Here is a 19,763-nt window from a genome sequence, read left to right as displayed (position 1 = left end):
CTTCCAGAGATGTGAAGATTTCAAGAGGTGAAGAAGCCTTCACTTCCCTAGAAGCTGGGTACTCTGAAGCCCCGCTCTGTCCTGGTTGCCCGGCATTGGCGGGGAGACTGTGCGGATGACTGATGTGCTAGGGCTAGCTGCCACCTGGGTGAAAGGAGCTGGCATCGCTCCATTTCCTAGTGTGTGTGGGGGTCCCTACAGCAACCAGATCGGCAGCCTCAGCACGGACTGAGTGGCTGCTGCGGGGAAAATGCTCCTCCAGCTCCTAGAGTTAGTTTCTGAAGCACAGAGTGTGTGTGGGGGGAGACATTGGGGCCGGTGACAAGGATCAGACCCGGAGCTTTCGGAAGCAAAATGACCTCCCATGCTGGGGCCAATAGAAATTCAGAGGGGAGAGCGCCCCCTACTGAACCACCCACCCCACTCCCTGCAGCACAGCACCCCCTAGTGCCATGCTGAGGCATTGCGGTCACCACTGACTCAGAGGGGAAAGCGCCCCCTACTGACCCACCCATCCTGCTCCCTGCACCATGGCGCCCCCCAGCGCCATGCTGAGGCATTGCGGTCAGCATGGACTCAGAGGGGAGAGCGCCCCCTACCGACCTGCTCACCCCACTCCCTGCACCACAGCGCCCCCTAGCGCCATGCTGAGGCATTGCGGTCAGCACGGACTCAGAGGGGAGAGCGCCCCCTACTGACCCACCCATCCTGCTCCCTGCACCATGGCGCCCCCCAGCGCCATGCTGAGGCATTGTGGTCACCACTGACTCAGAGGGGAAAGCGCCCCCTACTGACCCACCCATCCTGCTCCCTGCACCATGGCGCCCCCCAGCGCCATGCTGAGGCATTGTGGTCACCACTGACTCAAAGGGGAGTGCGCTGCCGGTGGTCGAAGGGGGAACAACTCACCTGTATGTTGCCACCTCCAGACCGAGGGACATCTTCAGGTGCATGAGCTGCTGTCTGTCCTCCAGGACGTGAGCAATCTGGACTCCCAGGGCCTCTTTCTCCTGCTCCAGAGACTCGAGGGCCAGCTAGAAACGACAAGCAGAAGGGAGCAACGGTCACGGCGCTGGCGAGTGACCCCAGCAGCACTCTGGGACTGTGCCCACTAACTCCCCAAGACCAAAGCCTCCCACTAATGAAGATCTGCTCGACTGGAATCTAAGAAACTAACTCAGCTCCCCTTCCGCCAGTACCTGCAAAGTACGTCTCTCTGCGAGGCAGGGCCGCCCTGCTATTGCCATTGGGCCGAAGGGAACGGATGTGCACAGAGGCGAAGGGACAGTCCCAAGGTCACGCTGGGAGTCTGTGGCAAAGCAGGGACTTCCACTCAGCTCTCCTGGGTGCTAGGCTAACACCAGGGGCGACTCCAGGCACCAGAACGCCAAGCACGTGCCTGGGGCGGCAAGCCATGGGGGGCGCTCTGCCGGTCGCCACGAGGGTGGCAGGCAGGTTGCCTTCAGCAGCATGCCTGAGGAGGATCCGCTGGTCCCGCGACTTCGGCGGACCTCCCGCAGACTGCTGTCGAATCTGTGGGACCGAGGACCTCCCGCAGGCATGCCGCCGAAGGCAACCTGCCTGCCATGCTTGGGGCGGCAAAATACCTAGAGCTGCCTCTGGCTAACACCCCACCCGCTGCCCCATCCTCCTTGCGGTGCTCTGAGGAAACAGCATTAGCGTTGGGGCTCAGCTCTGAGCATCCTCAGTCTTGAGCGCTGGGCCCCCTGGCACTGGGAGCGGGGCTGTAGTGAAACACAATGGGCAGGGTTGCTCCATCAGACGGCAGCTCCTTGGGGGTTAGGTGCTGTCACTTTGTCTCTCCAATTTCAGGGCTGACCCATGGGCACCTTCCTCCCCACTGCAGGGATCCTGTCCAGCCCCACCCCCCAGTCCTAGATTCCCAGGCCAGACGGGACCACTGTGTTCATCTGACCCCCTGGATAGCTCGGGCCGGAGACCTGCCCCAAAGTATTCCCGAGGGTGGGTCTTTTAGAAAAACGTCCCACCTTGAGCTAAACATCGCCAGTGATGGAGAACCCACCCCACCCCGGGATAAATGGTTCCCAGGGTTAATTACTGTCATGGCTAGAAACTGACGCTTTATTTCCAGTCTGAATTTGTCCTGCTTCAACTTCCAGCCATTGGCTAGTGTCAGACCTTCCTCTGCTAGATTGAAGAGCCCATTCATTCCCCATGGAGGTACCTATAGATCGCAATCAAGTTCCCGCTCCCCCTTCTCTTTGTTACCTACAAAGACTGAAGTCTTGCGTCAAGCCCATCCTATTCCACCCTCTCCAGATATCAAAGGTTCCACCCCCAACCATGACTAGGGACATTAAAGGACATACTAGACCATTCAGGGCCTGCTCCCATCACTTGGACAGGAGAGCTCTTAGCACCACCCAGGATAGGCCATATACACCCCATCACCCCCAAGCCAGAGAAGGGCAGACATACATGGGGATCTACCCGCTGCAAACCCTACCAAGGAAACAGCGTCCTGCAGTAAATAAGGCATCTGCCTGGGATGCCAAAGAACTGGGATCTAGCCATTGCTCTGCTGCGGCTTTGCAGTGGGACCTCATCTAAGCCCCTCCACCCCTGCGTGCCTCAGTTTCCCCAGTTGTTCAATGGGGGAGGTGAATACTACACCCCCACCCATTGTGTAAAGAGCTTGGAAAGCTACAGACACAAGGAGCTCAGGGTTATTATTACACAGGGAGTGCCTAGCTCAAAAGCCATGGGCCGTGGCGGGTGAGGGGTTAAGGCTGGGTCTATTGTCCCAGTCTTGGGGTGCCGGCCTGGCCTCAGAGAACAATGTCCGGGGGTGGGCGGGCAGTGCTGGCACCGTCTTTTGTAGCCACGAAGTGTTAATTAGCATCTAAATCAGAAGCCGGAGAGTGAAAGGATCAAAAGGTCAGTTCGGCTCCTCGCATGCCTCAGTGGGCCGCCCGGCGTGTGGTGACACTGATGGGAGACCGCAGTGGAACAGGAGTGAGGAGTACAGAGAAACACAAAGGCTTGTGCCCCAGGCGCCCCCATCCCAGGGGCTCCCCCAGCTCTGATCTCCACTGTGGGGGGGGGGTCATCCCCCTCTTAGGTAATTTACCCAGTCTCTGTCTATGATCATGAATGAATTCATCCCTCTACAGTGGGGAAGTGCTATTCTCTCATTTCACAGATGGGAAGCTGAAGTGCCGAGAGTCAGATTTCCAAAGTGACTTCTGTGCAGAAAGATAACAATAAGCCCTGGCTCCTAATTAAAGCGTCTCCGTCCCTAGATCGCAAAGCACTTTACAAAGCAGGCCAGTGTCACAATCCCCATTTTACAGATGGGGAAACTGAGGCACAGAGCAGGGCTGTGACTTGCCCCAGCAGTGACAGGAATCAGACCCAGGCGTGATTCTTTCTTGACGGGCACCATGTAAGCCCCCCGCCTCTGCGGGAGAGAACTTTGCTGATGTTCAACTGGGTGACAACTCCCTGTCATCCCAGTCTGTCAGCCACCCCAGACAAACTTCTCAGCCCTGTGCCAGACCCTACTTTGCCTTGCAGGTAACATTCAGTGCACCCCAATTCGTGAACCTCATAAACGAGCATTCCCCCCCGAGCATCCAGCCCCCGTCACTGGATGCTCACAGCAGTTACCAACCTCGCTGTCTCCAAAGATACAGCGCCCACACCGGCTTGTTTGATTCAACTAAGAATTCACACTAGGCTTCGTATTACGGCGCTGAGATCTACTTATGATAAAACAAAGAAGCCTGTTAACAAAGAGAGTTTTAAGGGACACCGAGAAAGGCCAGTGGAAACAGAACTGGTGACAATAGAACAAAAGTAAAACAAGCTTCTAAGAGGATAAATGTAACGTTAGGAAGCTGCAGTCTTTTGCAAAAGGACTTTGAGGGTGAGAAAACTGCTCTAGCCAGAGGTTGGATCTTGATTTGACAGAAAAGCAGCAGATTTTTCATGAATCACTCGCCTCTGCCTGGAGTGTTCCTCAGGGAAACGGATAACTGCAAATCTTTTTCCTTCTCCTTTGCTTTCCCCCAAACTCATCGTTTTGACCGAGAGACAAGACAATTCCAATGTCGGTTTAGCCTCCAATGTCTTCCCATGCTGATTTCACATCCCTTCCCCCCATGGAGCCTGGCTTTTCCTGTTGACTTACATGCAAATGGTGTTTGATTTGTGTTGGTTTCCCAATGCTTAATCTAGAGTAGAGTCAAGCCCATGCTCCAGGTGTCTCTACACCTCCAACTAGCAGAAGCTGGATCTGGATGACAGGGGATGGATCACTCAAAATTACCCTGTTCTATTCACTTCCTCTGAAGCACCTGGCATTGGCTACTGTCAGAAGACAGGATGCTGGGCTGGATGGACCATTGGTCTGACACAGCATGGCCATTCTGATGTTCTTATGAGAGAACGATCTTCCCTCTTGTCTGGAAAAAAAAAACCCCTCTTTTTCTCCGTGTTTGGCAACAGACTTCAAAGCATAATATCAGTGAGTATTCATAAGTCCTCATACAGCATTAATACCTACATTTCACAAGGATATTCGTGACCAGTGTGTCACCGGCTTTCACTGGATACCTTACAAGACACTTTCTGGATAAACGCTGTGACAGCAATATACTGGGCCTCTGTGTCCCACCAGATCTCCTGGGTCCCAGTCCAATGCACCATCCCCCAGGCCCCGCATTTCAGTGGGACCTAATCTGCTTAGACACATCTGCAAATCTCACAAGGCACCTAAATACCTTAGAACACCCAACCCACTGAGGCGAAGTGACTTACCCCCGGTCACACTCGAAAACTATAGCAGAGCAGGGAGCTGAAACCAGCTTTCCCCAATGGCAGGTTAGGACACCAGCTACTGCACCATCATTTCACCCTGTGCTGGGCTCTCTTCCTTCGATCTGGAGGTTTTCACACTTGGGCTTTCAGGCCTTTCTCTTCCCTGCTATCCGAGGCCTGACTCCCAGTCAGAACAACTGAGGCAGCTGTCCTTATAAAACAAGCCCGTACCTTAGGAAGGTGGAGCTGCTGCTAAGCCAGAGTTTGCAGCAATGCAATATATGCTGGTATCAAGCATGGGGGAGGCTGTGCTGGCAGATTGCAAAGGAGGCTGGTGTCATTATCCCCATCTGTCAGATGGGGAAACTGAGGCACAGAAGGAGGGAGTGACTTGACTGAGGTCAGGTTGGTTAGTGGTAGATCTGGGAATACAGCCCAGGAGTCCTCGCACCCAGTCCTCTGCTGGGATGGGTCCTTTGGAGTACATGATCCTACCACTCCCCTCCCCCTAGTCCATTGACAAGTCACAGGGTCTTACTGGAAAAATGTGTTGGGAGAAGGAATAAATTTTTTTCCATTTTGAAGCCTGCAAAATGGAAACAACTTGAAAGTTTGGACTGGCTCTGGGTTATACACACGGTGTGAGAAACAGTCCCTGCCCCAAAGAGCTCTCAGTGGTCATAGACAAGGGGTGGGGAAACTGAGGCACAGAGCAGTGCAATGATGTAGCAGGCCAGTGACAGTACTGGGTGTAGAATCCAGGTGTCTTGGTGCCAACTGTAGCTGGCTGTCTAGGCCCCAGGGCCCGTAGCTGCCCGAGCCAGCTGCTGTATAGCTCCCATGTAGAATGAGCAGATGTCTCGATTTTATAGGTACAGTCCCAATATTTGGGGCTTTTTCTTACATGGGTGCCTATTTCCATCCCCCCGCGATTTTTCACACTTGCTATCTGGTCACCTACTCCCACGCCCTGAAACGCTGCCAGCGAGCCCTCTCCCCAGCTCGGATCATAGCTCCTCTGTCTCGAATGACACTTTCCCATGTGCCTCTTCGCTTGCTCAGGACCCATCTGTGCAATCTCGGATGTGGTTTGCATGCACGCCGCTGGTCCCCAGCCAAGTTCTCCTATCAGATTTCTCACCGCCCTTTCTCCATTCAGGAAATCATCACTCACTCTTCCTTCCCGAGGGATAAGAATGAGGAGGGATAAGAATGAGGGGATCGTAAGTCATCACTAATGATCTCTTCCTCCCCAATCCAATGGGGTGAGGGAGGGAGGGGAAGAGACATGCTGCCTGGCCTAGTCACGTTCTGCCCAAAATGTGAAACCGACAAGGCTGCTGGAACCCCTGATCCAGTGACACCAACATCTTGCTGAGAGTGATAGCTTCCCCCGTGGACACAGGGCCTGTGGTTTCTGCTCAGAGGCATTAGAAAATACTACGGCAGTAGATTTAGAAGCATCTAAAATAAATTCTTCCATGCATGGATTAGGGTCAGAAGGAAGAGCAGAGAAGAATGAATGAGAAAAAAGCAGAAGAGAAGAATGAGAAAGAAAAAAAGGAAGAGGGGGATGAAGGAGAAAGAGAAAAGAAAGATCCTAAAAAAGAAAAAGGCAGAACATAGAAGAGGAAGTTGAGTGAGAGTGAAAAACCAGGAAGAAAAATGAGAGGCAGAAGAGAAGAGTGAGAAAAGAAAGAACTGGACTGGAGTGCTAGGTTGCTGATGAAGCCAGGCTATGGGGGTTCAGGCGTGTTTTTAGGGAGCCAGCGATCCCAGAGGGGAGGGGAGAGTGAGTAGGGTAGAAATCTGCTACTACAAACCCACCAGAAGGAAGGCTAAAAAAACCAAAACCCTGCACTGTTCTAACCCCATTCCTCAGTCATGAAACAGCCTCCCACCCTGGAGCCTTTTTTTATTCCTCTAACACACCAGGCTGAGGGCTGCGAGGTGGGGGAAATTCCTGGCTGTTCATATCAGCGGCCCTTAGTAAAATTTAGCCCTGAACTTTCACAGCATTCCTTGACCCTCTTCCATGCTGATAAAAACCCAGCAACATCCCTTCTCCATGGAATTATTTTTGCAGCTGTTCCGCTGCACAAAGCCAGGCGAGATTTCTTCCCCTCCTTCGTCCCATTTTCTGACCACAGTTACCTGAACCAAACAGCTGCTATGACAACTGGGACTAGAAGATGATGGGGGCATATGGAGGCCACGGGCAACTCGATCTCTTTTCCAAATGAGGCCTGGTCTCTTTCGACAGGGGTTCATTTTGAAGCATTCTCCATGGCGTTGCAGGAGAGATCAGAGAATCAAAGAGCCGGGTCTGTGAGACTGGCCCAGTCAGCAATTTGTGAGCCAGATTGCGATCTCATGAATCTGGAGGAACTCCATTAAAGTCAATAGGGTTACCCTGGATTTACACCAGTGTATTTGAGATGAAAATCTGACCCTAGTCCCGTTAGTTACTAGTTACTCCAGATTTACTTGGATGTGACCAATATCAGAATCTGGCCCTAACGCCATTAAAGTTAGTAAAATTCCTGCAGATTTAGACAAGTGTATTTGAGATCAGAATTTGGCCCTTGGACTTCCAAACCAGAAATGAATCCACATGAAATCCTTGTGGACCAATCACACCTCTGAATGCTGAGGGTGTTTGGAATCGGCCCCAAGATCTGAATTTTAGAAACAGCCCCAGGAGCTCAGCCAACCTCTTGGACCCCAAACCTGATGTGCTGGGCCCGCTTCTGACCCTAGTTACACTGGTATAAAGGCAATGGCATTACTCCTGCTTTCCAAGCAGCCAGATTCTGGGTTTCCGCTCAAAATTCCCATAAACCTAAGATGCTCACTGCAGCCTGCAGCTGCCTTTGTCCCACAGAGATTTTGTGGTAGGAGGATTTTTTTTTTCTAGATAGCAATTGAAGCATCTCTCATTTCAGAATGCTTGGAAAAACTCTTCCCCCAGAGCTGGCATGCCAGGTCCCTGCTGTTTGTATCCTCTCTCTCGTTCTGAAAGGGGTGAGCTCACTAACTGGGGCAATGGTGGATCCAGAGTGTGAGAACCTAACTTGCATACTGTGGTGATGAGGATGGACGAACTGATCATCTACGACTGTGAACAAAGCAGAAGCTGTGTCCATAAACTCATCAGTTACGCTGATTTGTACAGGAGTTCTAAGGGACTCATTTATGGCCCAGCTCCCTGTGAATGCAGGTGATCCAAGATTTTAAAGCAGGATGCACCTGCTAGTTTAGTAGTTAAGGTGAACACCCACATGTGCTCCATACCCGGAGATTGGCAAAACCAAGGGCTAGGCCGGGGGCTTGCCACACGCTTTTGTTTCTGATTCCAGGAGTTGCTGGGAGTTTCCCCTCATCCCCACACCAGACAGTCCCACGTTCACACACTAAGAAAGCCCCGATTCCAGGCTGCATTAGTTGCTTGTTGTTGATCGCAGAGCTCGACCGAGGTCCAGTTCACGGACTGCGTCCCATTCCCAGCCCCAACAGTGCCGCTCTGTGAACGTTAATTGGACTCTCATGGACCGAGGGAGGTAAGTGTCATCGTCCCACTGTTAGGGAGGGAGAAGCGGAAGCACAGAGAGGCAGTGACCCAGAGGTAGAGCCAGGTGAAGAACCCGGCAGTCTGGGCCTCCAGGCCTGTACCTTAGCCACTGACCCACACACAAGCTGGTGCAAAGCTCTGATCCACAGGGGCCGGTTTTACTGCTGAGGCTCCCAGAGGTGGGGCTAGAACCCAGGAGTCCTGCCTCCCACTTCCTCCTGATGTAGCCATTAAATCACACTCCCTGGCACAGAACCCAGGAGTCCTGGCTCCCAGTCCCTCTCAGGCTGTAACCACTACAGCATATCCCCTTTCCCTACCAGGGATAGGAATAGAACCCAGGAGTCCTGCCTCCCACTGTCCCTGGATCTAACCATTGGAGAACATTCCCACCCAGAGATGGGGATGGGACCCAGGAGTCCTGACCCACAGGCTCCCTGATTCTAACCACTCCAGATCACGCCAGGGGACCTGTGCACAGCAAGCTGTCTGTAGGGAGCGAATGGCTCTGTAAGTGCATGGTGTTCGCTCTCCCTTTTCCCACCCCCCTCGCCCGCCTGCAAGGAGAACCCTGACCCACCTGGAACTTCTCAGCCTCCCCTCTCTGGTCCTGCCACTGCCTGGAAAGACTCTCCTCCAGCATCCCCTTCCGTGCCTTGAGCCCAGCCAGCTCCTTCTCCAGTTGCTGCAGATGCAGCTGGTTCTGCCGGTTGTCTTCCACCGCCTTCCAGAGATTCTCCTTGGCCTGGCAGAAGGAGCTCTCCAGCTGGGAGACCTCACTTTTGTAGGTCTCCACCGCTCCCCTCCAGATCTCGGAGAGCCTCTTGGAATAGTCCTCCACCTCCACGGGTTGGAAAGCCACCGGCACGGCACGGAAGTTCTCCAGGCTCTGGGAGAAGCTCATCATCTCCTGCTCCAGCCCGGCTTTCTCCTCCTCGTGAACTTCCACCAGCACCTCCACTTCCTTCTCCAGCTGGGTGGCTCTTTCCCTCAGCCAGATCTGCGCCCGTCTCTCCTCCTCCAGCTCCTTCTTGCTCATGGCCAGTTGCTTCTTGGCTTCTTCCTGGGCCGCCCGCTCCTTCTGGCAGCGGCTTTTCACATGCTGGATCTCCTCGGAGAGGTTGTCTCTGGTCAGCTCCGCCGCGTGCTTCTCCCTGAAGGCATCATCCAAGGTCGCCCTCAAGGCGCTCAGCTCCTCCTCGTATTTGCACTGCCAGGAGCTCTCCGCCGGTCTGTCCTTCGCATTCTGGATCTCGGCTCTCAGCAGCTCATTCTCCTCTTCCAGGAACTTGACCCGGGCCAAGTAGGCTTCCAGACGCTTGTTGAGGTCCCACATCTGGAGGGATTCCTCCCCTAGGGCTCGGGCTGCCAGGAAGCCCTCCATGCTCTGGTCCACTCCCGGCGCTGCTTGCCAAGAACGTGGTCTGCTGGACGGAGAGGAAACAGAAGGGAGCAAGTGGCTGGGAAAGGAACAGAGCTGAGCTATTCATACTCCCGTGCTGCGGAGTGGGAGGCCCCTGAAAGTCAGTGAGAGCATGAAGTGGGCTTTAACCCTTTGCTGCCTGGGATGGCTTCAGCCCAGGCACATTTCTGAGAAGCAAGTCGGCCAGTGCTGGCTGGGGAGGGTGCAACATCCCTTCAGTGCCCCAGATGCATGACCCCGCTTTGGAGCGAGACACTTTAACCACTGATGGAGAGGCTGAAGCATGCCCCAAGCAGGGGCTCAGCTTAAACTGCCAGGGTGTCCCAGGCAGGAGACACGGCTTGGGAAAGCCGGGGAGGGGTTTAGAAATCAATAGGAAAAGAGGCAGTGCACAAGGCAACGGGCTGGGAATCAGGACGCCTGGGCTCAGCTACCTTCCGCCTGTGTACCTATGTGCAAGTCCCCTCCCCACCCGTTAATTAGAGCAGGGCAAAGCAAGGTGGGAGGAAATTCTAAGACGTTTTCCAAGTTGTTCTCTTTTTTAAAAAAATAATGTTTCAATTAATTCCTAGACGGTGACATATTTTTGAAATTAAAAAAAGATAATTTGCCAAGGGAAAACTTCATCAATGATTTTCCTGATTTTTTTTCCAATTTCTGTCTCATATTTCAACCAGCCCACCCATTAATCCATTCATCTCTCCAGTTCAGCTACTTATCTGGCCCTTGTTGCCATTATGCTTAAGGTGTTTATCCGCACAACATCGCTCTGAGGCAGGGCACTGCTGTTATCCCCATTGCATAGATGGGGAAACTGAGGTGCAGAAAGACTAAATGCCTTGCCCAAGCTCATCCAGGGAGTGCACTAGATCCTAGGGATCTAAGCACAGGATCATCCTTGTTAATTTGGTTCCAATCAATACTCTTAAGGAGTCAGTGCTGCTTAGTGGATAGAGCACTGTTCTGGTTTCAATTCCTGGTTTTGCTACTCGTTTACTGGCCTTTCTGTGCCTCAGTTTCCCCCTCTGTAAAAGGAGGACAGTATATGATGCTAGAAAAGTTCGAGCACATTTGCAAAGCTCTTTGGGAACACAAATCCCTAAGTAGCCTAATTACTTTGCACATTATTTTCCTCCCCAAACTCAGAAAAATCCTTTTAACCAAAAAAAAAAAAAAAAAAAAAAATGTGCCCGGCTTGCAAACCACCCAGGGAATTCATCTCTTAAGTCTGTGAAGCTGGATCCCTTGATACTGTTCTTTAGCACCCTTCCCCTTTGAACTTTGAGTCAGCCCGAGGATCCTCAGCTCTGCACTTCCACATCTCTTCGAGCCACGCCAGTTAGGAACTGCTCCTCTGAGCCTTTCAACCTCTACCCCGCTTGCAGCATTGCCTGCGCGCTCTGAGGCCTCTGGAGTGGACAGCCCCTCCCCTCGTCAGCCCCCCACTTCCCAAGGTGACAGGGGCCTCTTACAACAGGGAATGGGGGCAGATTTCTGAGCCGTCAGGATCCTAGAGGCTTTGCCTGTCTCTGGGCACAAGCAGATCAAAAAGAGTTGCTTGGAAACCGCCCCTGAGAGTGGCAGGGGGAGTTATGGGGGGCCGGGGGGAAGAAAGAAAGGAGAGAGAGAGAAAGTTTCCCCAACAATTGCTGCAGAATCCCCACTCTGCTGTTTGGGGCCAGGCAGGATTAAGGCCGTTCCCAGATTACACCCTGGGCTTACAGAGCCTTCACGCCACGCTCTCCCTCCCAGCTGCCGCCTGCTTCTTCGAACCCTTTCTCCTTGGGTTCCCCCGGGGAAGCAGAGAGTCGTCAAAGCCCCGAGGCTGGGCCTGTGCCATAAAGCCTGGCAGGCTGATCCTGGGAGCACTGGACATTGGCACCAATAGTGCCCAGGCGGATGCTCCAACGGCCCCATGAACTGGGGCGGCCGACCGGACGGCGTTTCCTAGGGAAGGGAGGTGGATGCCACTGGGAAAGCTGCAGGGGGTGGGAGGCATAGATCGGTGCTCTTCATTGCAAGGCCCACAAGCCAGCGGCGGCTCCCATTGGCCCCAAGTGCAGCTCAAGTTCCCTTCCGTGCAGCAGCTATGAAGAGCCTCAGAACAGGGACCTGGAGAGGAGAGAGGTGGGGGTGGGTGGGACCTGGGGAAGGGGAGCAAGTTGGGGTTTGCAGGGCTGCTGTGGGCCTCTCCCCCAACCCTGGAGCCCCCGGGCTGCCTGCCAGCAGGGGGGAGAAAGACACCTCTTTCCCTGGAGCTAGGTGCTGCCAGCAGGGAGTGCTCTGGCCCCAGCCCGGGGGGAGTCCTGCATGCACCCCAAAGCTCTCAGCCCCGGCCCCACCCCAGAGCCCACACCCCAGCCAGAGCCCTCACCCCCACCGCATCCCAACCCTCTGCCTCAGCCTTGAGCCCCCTCATGCACTCCAAACCCCTCATCCACAGCTCCATCCCAGAGCCCTCAGCCCCCCGCACCCCAAACCCCTCATCCCCAGATCTACCCCACAGCCCTCACCCCCAGCCAGAGCCCTCACCCCCCTCAGCATCCCAACCCTCTGCCCCAGCCCTGAGGCCCTCTCATGCACCCCAAACTCCTCATCCCCAGCCAGAGCCCTCACGCCCCCACACTCCAACCCCCTATCCCACCCCTGACCCCCCCCTCACTCCAACCCCCTCCTCCTCAGCTTGCACCCCAGACCCTCACCCCCAGCTGGAGCCCACACCCCTGCACCCCACCTTACCTTGGGACACCTTCCACTCTCTGAACCCCACGGCCCCACCCCGTGTGGCTCTCACATTGAAGGTTTTTTTGCCAAAGTGGCCCCCACTTCAAAAATAGTGAAGAGCCAAGCTGGAGAGCCAAGAGAGCCCCAGGGCAATGGAAAGGGTCAGTGCAAGCCAGGACCCGCAGCGATGTGGCCACCTTCAATCCGCAGCTCTGGTCCATTGTGCAGCTGCGATCAAAATAGTCCCTTGTGTCTTGGACTTGCAACCACTGCAAGCGACTTGTGGGGAGGTCTCTGGGCAGGAAAGAGGAGGGAATCTTGGACCCACACTGTATCATGCAAACCAGGCATGACCAGGGGCCTCCCAGCCAGTGGCCAGCATGGCTCTAGGTTGCAAACGTTGGGTGCCCCTGCAGCAAAAGAGAGAGAGGGCGCATTCCTAGGAAAAGCCTGCCCGCCCCCCCTACTGTGCATCCCAGCAACATCCAGCTGCAAAGTCCTCTCCTTCCAGATGTTCCAATGCTGGTAGCACCAAGACAGAGACTACCAGAGCTGGTCAGGAAATTAAAATGAGTCTATACATCTTTTTGGGTTTCCACTGAAAACCTGGAAGAAATCTTGGTTTTGGGCAGCCTCAAATTGAAAAAAAGTCAGCCTCAAACATTTAGTTTTACTCCAAATTTTCTCAAAATATTTCATTTGCCAAAAACCGAAAGCATTTTTGGTTTTTCAAACGGTTCATTTTGGGAGGGAAATGTCATTTTTTGTTTGCTGAAAACAGAAAAATGTTTAGTGTTGACAACAAAACCTGGAAGATTTCGTTCCAATTTCTCACAGACATTTCCACATGAACCAAACAACCAAAATCCGCTCCCAGATCTAACAGGGCCCATTGAAAATTTCACACCAGTGTATGGCTTTCAGGAGGGGGATTATGTGACCAAAACACTTTGGGAGGTGCATCTCCTACAGTCAGGTGCACCCTGAAACTGCTAATCCCTCAAAGCGACAATCCAAGAACAGAAATTCGCCCATGGAAACAGAAGCTAACTGGGCATTGAATGGCTGCTTTCCCATAGGTAATCAACACTGCCCTCTGCTGGGAATGATAAGGCAGAGCACCGTACAGGAAACCTGGAGGTACCCACCCATCAATTAAAACCCTGTTCCCCTCCCTTAATTACATTTTGTCCCCCTGGACATTGTGTCTCATCAAGGTTGTAGAGGGTTTGCCCCAGCAAAATTAGAGAAAGAAGAGGAAAAACAACAACTCTTGTTTGATCAAGGAGCCCTAGCCCAAGCCCACCCCTTGCCTCCTGGGCTGTTCAAACATCTGGATTTGCGCCATGGGGTCCGATTAGGTCACATCTATAGTCCAGTATTTATTTATGTGCATTACAATTCAACTAGAGGCTGCAGCCGCAATCAGGGCCCCCTTATGCCACATACACATACTGAGAGACAGTCCCTGACCCAAACAGCTAACAGCCTGCGTAGACACAGGGTGGGAGGGGGAACCGAGGCACGGGGAGGGGAAGCAGCAAGCAGAATCAGTGATTTCTTACAGCGTATTGTCCAGTCCAATTTTTAAATGGTCTAAACCCAGGACCCTTTGCCACTCCCCTTGGGAGTTGATAGCTGATACTAAGAGCTAAGGGTGCCTAATGTGAAAAATTCATTCAAAGATCATGAAGCACTGTGAGATCTACTGATGAGCAGTGCCATATAAGAGCGAGGGATTATTAACAACGTTTAGTCATTGGTTAATTTCACCCAACGCTTCTCGTTCTATCCATCCTGTGTCAATCTACCAACCTGGCTCCCTCCTTGGTTTTTGCATCCCGCAGATTCCTGGGGGCTGGCCTCATCCCTCTCTGGTTCCTCCAGCTTTTCTTTTTTTTTTTTTTTTGGTCCTGCTCCTCTGTCCTGTTCCCCCCGCAACTTCACAACAGCCTTCTGTCAAGTTCTCCGAAGACATCGGCCTGGGAAGAGAACGGAAATTCAGGAAACCAGAGAAAAGTTTAACTTTTCCTCCTGGCTTGAAGAGAAGGATGACGTACAGGCATTTAGTGGTATTTCCCAAAAGACTTGTGGTGGGGGGAGAAATAGCAGTCCCATGAGGGACACTGTCCCTTCATGTATGTCAGTCCACTGGGCTTGATTTATTTTCTAGTCTGACCTCCTATATAACAGGCCAGAGAGTGTCCCCGAATTCATTCCTTTTTGAGCCAATGCAGACCTTCCAGAAAAGGCGTCTAATCTTGATTTTAAAATTGCCGGTGAGGGAGAATCCACCGTAGCCCCTTAACCATCTCTGTGTTACACTGAGCAGACGGCGCTCCTTGAGTCTGTCATGGTCAGGCCAAGCTTTTAATCATTCGCGGGGCTCTTCTCTGAGCCCCCTCCCATTTACCTACATCCTTGTCCTGGTTATCGGACGGTGACGTCCCTTTAGGCTGATCAAGGGGCCTTAAAGTGGTTGAAACAATCCCCCCGAGAGTCCCCCCCCCATGCAGGGGTCCTCACTGGCTGGTGCAGAGCCCTGCACCCACCCAGTCCCCAGCGTAGGGGAGATGGGGGTGGGACTGGAATGCACTGCGTTGGGGCTACGCTCTTCCTAGAAGCCATGTCTGAAATGTACGGAGCCAGCCCATGGGGGATTGGGCTCCCTCTTCCCTGGCTCTGGGCCTGCTTGGACAGTGCTGCCTAAAGATTCTCTGCTTTAAATGCAGCCAAGGCTGCTCCCCCCAACCCTCCCTCCACCTCTTTCTTCACTCGATAAGGAGGCTTCTCTGGGCACCCCCTCCTCCCTCACCGTGCTCCTTCCAGCAGCTTGAATTTCCACCAAATCTCCGCCAGACATCCTGTCTGGCTGCCCGGCTCCCCCAGTCTCTGGTTTATTTCAGTGAGTCAGTATTGAAATGCCATTAAGTGATACGGATGGTGCTGAACGGCCCAAAGGGCTTGTAATCCTTCTCCGGCGCTCCAGACGTCGAGAGATGGGTCTGTGCAGAGGAGGAGAAGGCTATCGCTGGGGAAGACGTGGCTGAGGAATTGGGGTCGATAGAGGCAGAAGTGGGGGATGGGACTGTGGAAGCAAAATGAAAGAAGCTAGCATGAACTAAGAGATGAGTTGGTCCAGGTGACGTGCAACCAGGGACTATACCTTTTGCTGCTGGCTCGAGTCCAGCCTGAAACAATCACCACAGTCCCCAGCTCTTCTCCTCCACAGATTTCAAAGCACTTTTCAAAGAAGGGCAAGTTCCATCATCCCCATTTTACAGATGGGCAAACTGAGGCACCAAGTGGGGGCCTGACTCACCTCAAGTCACCCAGCAGCAGAGTTGGAAAGAGAACCCAGATTTCCCAGCTCCCACACCAGTGCGCTATCCCCAGGGCCCAGGGAGTGCACGCTGTGCCGAAAACATGAGACAACAGGTGGATAAATTCAGCATCTCAATGACACCTAGGGGTCATCCCCAGCTAAGGGACAGGGCAGATGAAGTGCCTTGTCCAAGGTCATGCTAGGAGTCTCTTGTGGAATCGGGATTTGAACCTGGCTTTCCTGAGTCCCAGTGGTAGAAGGGGGCGAATAATCCTTCCTTCATCTGTCCTGTCTATTCAGGTGGTAACCTCCTCGGGGCAGGGACGGTCTCTCATGTGGTGTCAGTGACACTGGGACCCTGGCATTAGTCAGGGCTTCCGGGTGCTAGTGTCGTGCAAGTAACAACAGTGCTGGGCCCAACGTCGATCAGAACGGAGTGGCTCCTGTTTACATGAGCTGAGGCTCCAGCTTGCCTTGTTTGGGAGCAGGCAGCGAGCGAGTGTAGAGAAAAAGTCTCGTTTGCTTTATGAAGTATTCAGCAAGGAATGTAACCCAGAGGCCAGCGGCCTCTGCCCCGTCTGGGGCCGACATCATGTGGGTTTATTGGAAAGGCGAGCAAAGCTTTGGATGCTGATCCCGAGGACAGGGGCAAACACAGCCAGGCCTTCTGAGGCAACTGCAGCAATTTATGCAGACAGCTGAAAGAGAGGAGCTGATCGCTGTGGAAACTATGGGCCAGATTGTCCAAGGTATTTAGGCACGTAGCTCCCAGGGGAGTTAGGCATCCAAACACGTTTGAGGATCCAGGCCTAAGCGCCTCGTTTCATATGAGTGATGTCAATAGGGTGATCAGTGTCTCTTAGTAAGACAGGGTCTTACCAAAACCAGGGCCCCATTTTGCTAGCACGCACATTGAAACACAGCAACTCGGCCCTAAAAAGCGTACAGTCTAAGCCAACAAGAAGGGGAAACTGAGTCAAGGAAGGCCAGCAGGGCAGTGGCAGAGCCAAAATGGGAGCCCAGGTCTCAGGCCAGTAAGTGCTCTATCCACACTACTTGTCCCTCCTAGTCAATTAATGACTCAGATGCAAACTCCTGCTGTCAGTTGGAGCTCTGGGGTTTGGAGTCCCCCTGCCCTGCAGCTTGTGCGGTCAGTTACCCATGTGCTAAGCCACTCCCGACCCGGGTCGTGGAAGCCGAGGTGCCTGGCAGGGCCCCAGTTCACAGATGCTGCTGACGTGCCCTTGAGGTTGCTGCCAGAGATGCAATAGGGATGGTGGACTCAGACACACCCTGTCTACCAGACCTCATGCAGAAACTCCAAAGCACTGGTGCTCCGTGATTCCGTTCCCATAGGCGGGGACTTTAGCCATCTTTGCCCTCCCTATATTCTTGGCTGTGCAGGGGCCCTGCCTTGTGAAGGGACTCTGGACCATGTGCTACCAGAGTAGTAGGTTGTTATCCTCCATGGGCCAGCAATGGGGGACCCAGCAGGCTTTGTGAGCATGCTACACGTGTGAGTATTAATCCCGTGCTACTCTTTGCCTCTCTCTAGCAGCAGGGCCGCGTAAGAGGTTCACGAATCTCACCGTATTTTAGTTCTTCAGTGCAAGTGGTACAAGCTTGTGCTCTCCTTGCAGAAGGGCCCGGGGTTCAAATCCTGCAGTGGATCCAAATGCAGGCAGTTCACAAGCAGTTCCCAGAAGGGGCAACGCTTTATATTTAAAGCTGGGATTTGGATGGGGGCAATTTTGGTTTTGACACGAACCAGGCTTGGTGGCTCAGAGACACGCTGCCAGCTCCAGCGGTGTGAGGGGCAGAGTTAAGGTTGCATTGCGAGGATGGGGATACTAAAAACTTGGTTTTCAGAGATTTAAGCAGGTGTTACCTTAATTTTTCATTTCCTGGCTTTCAGCGGGTTCCATATAGACACTTTCCACATTCCAGAAGTTTTGGGGGCAGTTAATTTTTATTGGGGCAGCGTTATTTCTATATACATCTCTACCTCAATATAACACTGTCCTTGGGAGCCAAAATATCTTACCGCATTATTGGTGAAACCATGTTATATTGAACTTGTTTTAATCTGCCAGAGTGTGCAGCCCTGCCCCCCTGGAGCGCTGCTTTACCGCGTTATATCCAAATTCATGTTATATCGGGTGGCGTTATATCGAGGTAGCGGTGTATTTTTTCACATGAATTGGGATAATCAATTCTCCCAGCCCTGGCCAGCTCTGTCTTTACCCAAGTACTTTTCAATTAACCCCCCACCCAACAAATCCCATCTTCCGTCTCTCTAGAAATGATAGCGCCACTCCAGGTGGTGCTTTCAGTTAGCTCACGCCTTGGCAGAGGCTGTACAGAAGCCTGCAGGTGGGCATCTTGGTTAGTATGGAGAAACCAGAGACTAATGATACTACTGAACTGAGTGGAGACTGGCAACACATTTCTCAGCGGCTGTCACAGGGTTGGCCCAGAGGGACATCTGGGCAGAAAGGCCCAGAGCCTCAAAGGTTTTTAGGAGCCTAAATACCTTTGAGGATCCAGAGTCACTAGCAATTGGCCTGTGTGTGTTGTGTTGAGATTGCTCGGGAATGACTGTGCACGTACACACACACACACACACCCCTGATTCAGCGGAGCTTGACACCCTCACATTGAGCTGGCGTAAATCACAGCGCAGGGCAGAAGGCGATGGCGAAATCGGGCCTTAAATATTCCTCTCTGCCACCAGGAGGCCCTAGACTCTCACAGCTGAGTTAGCCGAGCCGCAGCAGGGCTGGCTCCAGCAGGACTGGCTCCAACTTTTTTGCCACCCCGAGCGGCGAAGAAGAAGAAAAGAAAAGAAAAGAAAAGAAAAGAAAAGACAAACCGCCGAAGAGGAAGCGAGGGATTGAAGGACTTGCCGCCGAATTGTCGCTGAAGACTGAAGTGGTGCGATTGAGTTGCCGCCGAACAGGACCAGAGGGACTGAAAGATCCGCCGCCGAATTGCCGCTGCAGACCCAGACGTGCCGCCCTTTTCTATTGGCCGCCCCAGGCACCTGCTTCCTTCGCTGGTGCCTGGAGCTGGCCCTGGTATCCATCTCTGCCTAGGGGCTGGATCACGTCTTTCCAGCCTCTCCCACTCTCCTCCTTCTTTGCCGCTTTCCTAGGTCCTTGCTTCTTGTTTCTCTCGACTTCGCTTTCTGCGATTCCCCTGCGGGAGAACAACCCAGGATCCTGGCGGCTGGAGAGTGAAACTGAGGTTCCAGTCCCCATTTGGGACAGAGGGCAGGAGAGACCAGCTGATTCCAAAATCCTGCCGGTGAAGGAAGACTAACAAATGCCCCACCAGCTGAAAAGGCCCCTGGGCTTTCCCCGCCTGGAGGGTACGTGGGGTCACAGGCTGGGTATGGCAGGGAAGCTGAGAGCAAGGGATACTTCATGGGAGGCCAGGAGCCTGTCTGGTGCCTGATACAGATGCACTGGGGAGAGGACATGCACTTAGATGCTGTGCTTATCATAGAAACCCAGGGCAAGCTCCAGCTCCTGGCACCGGTGGACAATGCCCCAGCTTACCCCTGGGACTGGTTCTCCATCAGCCTGCACCTTGCTTACACCAGTGCAAGGTGGGTGTAATGCTTTTTATACCCACTGTGGGAGCTGGCTTGATTCTCTTACATGCTGCTCTGCAGCATAAAGGGGCCTTAAAGGGGGCCATTTCCACTCACAAGAATCCCCTCCATGCAGAGGGTTTCCCTGGTGGATGAGGAGCTGCCGAAGGGCCCTGTTCCCAGCCCCTGGCGTGAGGCAGATCGGGGGTATGGCTGGAACGCACGGCCCTATGGGTAGTCACTGCTTCTCAAGGGCCAGAAAGAGAAGCACAGCGTGAATCAGAGCAGCCCTGAGGTTTCTTTATCACCACCAACCCAGGAA

At 53.3% G+C, this 19,763-nt stretch overlaps 1 protein-coding gene across 1 annotated transcript in view; it reads right to left on the bottom strand.

Moving 5' to 3' along the window:
- Positions 1 to 10,110, bottom strand: part of NES (nestin) — a 10,358-nt gene extending 248 nt beyond the window's left edge. Inside the window, exons 1-2 of the mRNA XM_050931001.1 lie at positions 8,955 to 10,110; positions 910 to 1,034 (exon numbers count right to left, since the gene is read on the bottom strand). Of these exons, the coding sequence (XP_050786958.1) occupies positions 910 to 1,034; positions 8,955 to 9,758 (929 nt within the window). The 5' untranslated portion in view covers positions 9,759 to 10,110. The remainder of the gene's footprint in view (positions 1 to 909; positions 1,035 to 8,954) is intronic.
- Between the last annotated feature and the right edge of the window lie 9,653 nt (positions 10,111 to 19,763).

The sequence above is a fragment of the Gopherus flavomarginatus genome, chromosome 20 (genome assembly GCF_025201925.1).
Source record: "Gopherus flavomarginatus isolate rGopFla2 chromosome 20, rGopFla2.mat.asm, whole genome shotgun sequence".
Lineage (NCBI taxonomy): Eukaryota > Metazoa > Chordata > Testudines > Testudinidae > Gopherus > Gopherus flavomarginatus.
The sequence above is the reverse complement of the archived record's forward strand: the minus strand, read 5'-3'. Positions and strand labels throughout refer to the sequence as shown.